The 5,946-nt window shown below is 46.4% G+C and overlaps 1 protein-coding gene across 1 annotated transcript; it reads right to left on the minus strand.

Annotated features, from left to right (window-relative positions):
• Nucleotides 1-2,285: 2,285 nt before the first annotated feature.
• Nucleotides 2,286-3,155, minus strand: LOC109787061 (BAG family molecular chaperone regulator 2). The gene has a single exon (XM_020345619.4). It carries the CDS (start codon nucleotides 3,024-3,026, stop codon nucleotides 2,535-2,537), a length of 492 nt encoding a protein of 163 aa, XP_020201208.1. The 5' UTR covers nucleotides 3,027-3,155; the 3' UTR covers nucleotides 2,286-2,534.
• Between the last annotated feature and the right edge of the window lie 2,791 nt (nucleotides 3,156-5,946).

The raw sequence follows: 5,946 nt of genomic DNA on the forward strand, positions 1-5,946 counted from the left end.
GACCGGTGGTCTCCCGGTGGTATACTAGGGCCACTTGACAAGTCTCGGTCCATTCCGAGAATGTTTGACACCCGCTCACGAAAGAAAACAAGAGGGGTGCACCGGAGGAGATGGGAGCGCCGGATTGCAAAACGGACAACGGGGAAAATGTTCGGATGCAAGAGACGAACACGTATGCAAATGCAATGCACATGATGACATGATATGAAATGCATGACATGAACAAAATACAAAACGACAAACAAAACCCGACCACGAAGGGAATATCATAACACATAGCCGAAAATGGCAAGAGTCGGAGTCACAAATATGGAAAGTTACATCCGGGGTGTTACAACTCCGCTTAGGGCAGTAAGGGGAAGTAGCGATATTACGATTCCTTCGTGGGGAATCAACGAAGGCAGCCGCTCCAGCAGCTTTAGTACTTAAATTAACGCCCCAGCCCTTATCCCGTGATGAGAAGGTAGATGCGGTAAGCCAACTCCTATCCTTCTTGCGGAAAGGGCATTCAATGCCATCTTCATTCCCTTCCTTGCTTCGAGGAGCAGGTCGAATAGTCAAAGAAGGGGATGGCTAATTCCAGGAATAGAGTAGCATTCTCAAGCACTACCCTCCGTTTTTTCAGTCCATATAAAACAGTCAATCTACCAGCAGCAGAGGCTGCAGATACATGTCCACCACCTGTTTATCTACTACCATAAGCGGGAGCAGTTGCAGGTAAAGAGTGTTGTGAGGGCTTTCATTTGCGCGTTAAGGGCAGTTTCTGTTATAGCACTAGAAATCTGTGCCGTTAGTCGAATGCTCGGAATGAAAGAATGACTATTTCCTTGCTGGAACATAATGACAACAGCAGGAATTCGGAATAAGACATGTTAAGTTTCTCCTCTTTCTGGCATGGCCCTAGGCCGACGAACAGTGCACGCCCTCCACCCAACCCAATCCACTCGTGTCCCTGCTTCTCAGAATGACTCTTCTTTCACTGGTTTTGTTCGGAAAAACTTTCAATCTCTCAACCTAGTAGTCTCTCAACCTTGAGGTTAGATCTATTACCACAAGGCCAAACTACAAACAACTCTGCTTGTGTTGGTTTTGATCTCCAGCGCCTGATATTTTTGTTCTAGCTCTCCCCTGGCTCTAGTATGGTCTTCCATCGCAAAATCGTCCGAGGAGCCCGATGGGGAAGATGAAGAAAGCGGTGCCATGACCGCTCGGCCTATAGCAGCAAGTTGGCGCTACCCTCCACAAATGCACGAAAGCAGAAAACAAGTTCGCCCACCCCTTGGCAGTGAAATAACCGACACATGCGGAGGTACTATTCATCGTGCAACGCGTCGTAGGACGGCCAAATGTGCACACCCTCGGTTGGCAGGCCATTTGATCCTATTGGGCCTCGGCCCATCCGAAAAAGTGATGGAAAAAAATAAAGAGGAAGGGAAGCGAAAAAAGGTAGACAAATTATTTAAAATGTTTCTATGAAATTTAAAGTATTCATGAATTTAAAATTCATTGTTAATAAGAAAAATGTTTATGGATTTGAAATTTTTCCTGATTTTTTAAAAAAATCACAAATTTATGAAATGTTTGTGAATTTAGAAATTGTTCGCAAATTTAGAAACTGTTCACGAACTTCAAAAAATGTTTCATGAAATTAAAAAATTAATTTTCAATAAAATCTGAAAAAAATACACAAGTACTTATAGATATATACCAGATCTGTGTAAAAATTCATCACAAAATACACTTTTTTGTGGCCTGCAAAAAATTCATGTATTTCTATAGTGAATAGTACATATGCTAGAAATACGTGTTTTTTTTTTCATTTTTGTGTAGCTCATAAAAATATTTCGTCATGGAACTTCACATACAAGTAGTATACATCCATGATCCATATGTATATGTGTAAATGTTTTTGAATTTGTTGAAAATTTGAATTTTGAATTTTTCAAATATAAACGGCTCCATGGAGCTCAGGCTCCAATAGGAATTTTCGTGGAGTACATGAAGATTTCCTTGCGACTGTGCCTTGGCATGTGTGAAACTGACTGTAATCCAGGTTAAGTCATGTCTTAAATATAGTTGGCCGTTGCCTTCCGAAAAAATATTCTCAATTCTAATTAATGTGTACATCTTGCTTAAACATAAATGTATCAAAGAATGCTTAAACACAAGTAAATTGCAAGAAATGTATATGTAGCACAGTGGGTGGACTGTATTGCTAATTCCATCGAAATAATGTACATGGAGCCAGCAACAAAGAATAAAGACACACATGTAGTACGCATCTGTAGAAAACACAATCACTGTGACACTGTCATTGTCTGCTTATACAAATTACAAAATTTTACAACATGTACTGTACTGTATTTTATCCTAAAGGTGCCCGTTTTCGATTCAATCGGCCAAATCTAAGCCCTGATTGAACCCAAAAAAAACTCTAAAGAAAGAAAAGAATGCAGCTAACACTTAACTAGCACACCTGAAACCGATCTTCGCCCAAAACAAAGAGCGAGAACAGCTGATGGGGCGTGGGTTTCTTAGACTTGGATGAAGGAGTGACAGGGCACCCCCATGAGCTGCGCGAGGCTGGTGGACCGGAGCTTCCTCTCGGTGACGGCGGGGTCCTCCAGGAGGAGCACCTTGTCCTTGTCCTGCACGCCGGCCATGTGCAGGTGGTCGCCGTCGTCCCGCTCCCGGCCCCGGTACAGCAGCCGCTGCTCCCTGGGCCACAGCCCGGTGGCCAGCGACAGCAGCACCTTGAGGTCGCCGAAGGTGGCGGTGGCGTCGATGGACACGTCGTGCTGCCACCCGCCGCAGCCGGCGGACACCCGCACCAGGATGGCCTCGACCACGTCGTCATCGTCCGGCGTCCGGCGCTTCTGCACCAGCATCCCGCCCGGCCGAACCTCCCACTCGATCCGCTCGTGCTCGGCCACCATGGCGCACATGTCCACCCCGCCGATGCCGCCCACCACCATGCTCTTGGACCGGCTCCTGAACAGCCTCCTCGGGCTAGGAATCTTCACCATCTCTGCTCCTCCGCGCTCTCTCTGTTCCTCTCTGCCTCGCGTGTGAACTGGTGATGCCGATGGATGGCTAGCTAAGCTGCTCTCTGGGTGTTGAGCTGCGTGAGGCTTGATGGAGAGATGCTTGTGATTTTAAAGGGGGAGAAGGTGCCGAGGATGAGGACACGGTTGGAAGTCGCGACAGAGAGGGGCGAGAGCCGTGGGCTGGCGCGAAAAAAGGAGAATTAAGATATGCACGAGTGACTGGGCGAAGCTTAGCGGGAATGGAGGGAATAGATTAGCGTTAATCGAGTGTGGTATACGCTGAGTTAGGCGACACATGTCTGCTGTTGCTGATGCGACGGGAACGGAGCAGCACATGGGGAGGTGGTAAGTGGTAACGAACGCGGTCTCTGCATCTGCATGAATGGCGGGGCCGACGGAATCCTCTCACCGGCTGTTGTCGTTTGTTTCCATTTGTTTACTCTATCTATGTAAGTACTGTACTGTTCATCTGGAACCGAACTGGTGTACCGTATTGTCGACAACTTTTGCCCCAAAATGAAGTCTACGTACTGCTAAAACTGTTTCGTCTCTAACCACATACGTCCGTGTCCGATGATAAAGTTGGTCGAGTGATTTACTAGAAGCGTGCGTCTCAAGCCATGGCGCTGAAACATTGTACATAGGACGTCTGGGAACCAAGCGAGCATGTGGACTTTCCGGCCAAAGAAAAAAGAAGGAACTGATTCGCATCACCTGACCCCCTGCCGATGATCGATCGGCGTCTAGCCTTTGTAGCATGTCCGGGATGAGATGGACATGCACCGAGCTAGATGGCCATACAAAACCACGATAATAATATAGGAGTACTCCCATACAAGGCCACGTTACCACTGCACGCATTTGGATTTCGTCGCCAATCGGTCGGCGATCTGATGATTGCACATTTGCACATGCGCGGGCGGGGGTGTCCTGCGGCGCCGTATTATTCTAGGCGCTAGTTCCATTTAGCCTATCGGAGCAGATCGCGGCGCCGGCGGCAACGAACCGCGAGCACTGTGCGGGGAACTATCACTCCGAGCCACCGGTCGAGGAACCACCGGGTCGTTGGTGTCGATTTGATTTGGTGGCGCGATTTGTTTAGTTTGAGCGACCCCAGCCCCGTTCCTGCCAACGGCCCCGAAAACTAGGCTCGTCCACCCAGCAGCCGGGGAAAAGAATTATATGAGACCAGGTCTCACGGGCTAGCCGGGGTTCGAATCCTGTCAGGGTCGAGTTTCTGGTTCCTCATCCCGGGTGGGTTTCTTCTATAAAACTAAGTCTTGGGTGCTAGTGTTCATGGATCTTATTTTTTTTACCGTCCCTTTCTTGCATCGGGTGCGTATGTTGTTCATAATCGTATGTCCTAGTACCTCTAGAACCTCCACATGAAGTGCTCGTCCGAGCTCCCCTAGTTGAACGGCATGCCGTTTCACATGAACCTCGGCATGAGCTGCTCGTCTGCCGCTTCTTGACACAGCTGAGAGGTAGTCTACCAAGCATCGATCGGCAACCTCATCTCACTCGACGTCTCCTCGCTCTTGATCCTCGCCTCTCATCTCCAAGCAAGGACAATCTGAACCTCGTGCTTATGCTAAATTACTTAGCACGATTCATGCCTAATTGTGCAGGGTGTACGTGCCGTTCATCATCTTAATTAGCCAGCGGCAATGGGTATCATAGATAATACTATTATGCATGCTAATTATGCCTTTTTAATGAGGTGACGTAGAATTAAATGAATAAAAAGATAATTGAATATCAGATCATGATATCATATCATACATGTCAATAAATAAGATCATCCAAGATACTGCTAATCTATGATACTATGCATTGCGAACATATTATTATACACTAGTATCATATGCATGATACTAACTTATAATACTCTCCACTACAGGCAGCCTAACTCCAATCCCCCCTTCTCCTGTGATTTGTGACATAACTGAATCAGTCCGAATAAAGCCACGACGCTGACGGCGGAGGCTTGTAGAGATCACACCCAAAAATTCATATTTAGACATTTCAAAAAAATCTAGAATTATTTGACAACATCCATGTGGGGTATGTTTATCACTCCAAAAAAATCAGCTCAAATCTCAATGGACATTTAGAGATTAAAAAAGACAAATTTGAATGTGAATAGTGGCAGCGTTGAGGAATAGTACTTTGACACTGTTCACATCCGATTTTGTCTTTTTTTTTGTTTCTATTAATGTAAGTCCAATTAGGAGTTGAAACTTTTTGAGGTTGTACATGAAACATTGATGTGTGTCTACAAAAAATTAAGAATGTTGGAACATGTACTTTAAAAAAATTGATCTCACCCAATGTGAGATCTCACACAAGTCTACCCCATCTTAAATAAGGGCCTAAAACATCTATATACCTAAATAAATTATAAAAAATATGATTCACAGAAGGTAACATCAACACTATTATGGGGCGGATAGGGGGCATTTGCCCCCTCCCTCACCGTTGTATTTATTCAATAGTTTGAGTATATGTGTCTTATAAAAAATTATTTGCATCACATATACATCTGGTATTAAGACGGGTTGCAATTGCACCCATCCAGCGCGAGCGTGCCGATCCTCCTGGGAGTTCGTCGTCACCATTGGGATTGGGTCCCCGGCATTCGGCCAGACCCTCATCATCGACACCGGTAGCGACGTCTCCTGGGTGCGATGCAATACCAAAGTTGGCATGTCTTCCAACCCAACGTTGTCGAGCTCCTACACTCCACTCTCCTACACCTCCACGGCCTGTGCACATCTTGGTATGCAGTGGACCGCTAGTCTCACGACCACTGCCAGTACGCCCTCAGCTACCTGGACGGCTCCTACACAGCGGGGACGCACGCCTTCGACACCCTGGTAATGACTGGCTCGAAATCCAT

Source organism: Aegilops tauschii, chromosome 3 (genome assembly GCF_002575655.3).
Source record: "Aegilops tauschii subsp. strangulata cultivar AL8/78 chromosome 3, Aet v6.0, whole genome shotgun sequence".
In the NCBI taxonomy this organism is placed as follows: Eukaryota; Viridiplantae; Streptophyta; class Magnoliopsida; order Poales; family Poaceae; genus Aegilops; species Aegilops tauschii.

Excerpts from the sequence above, each read along its gene's own strand:
- LOC109787061 (XM_020345619.4), bottom strand. The coding sequence starts at position 3,026 with ATGGTGAAGATTCCTAGCCCGAGGAGGCTGTTCAGGAGCCGGTCCAAG.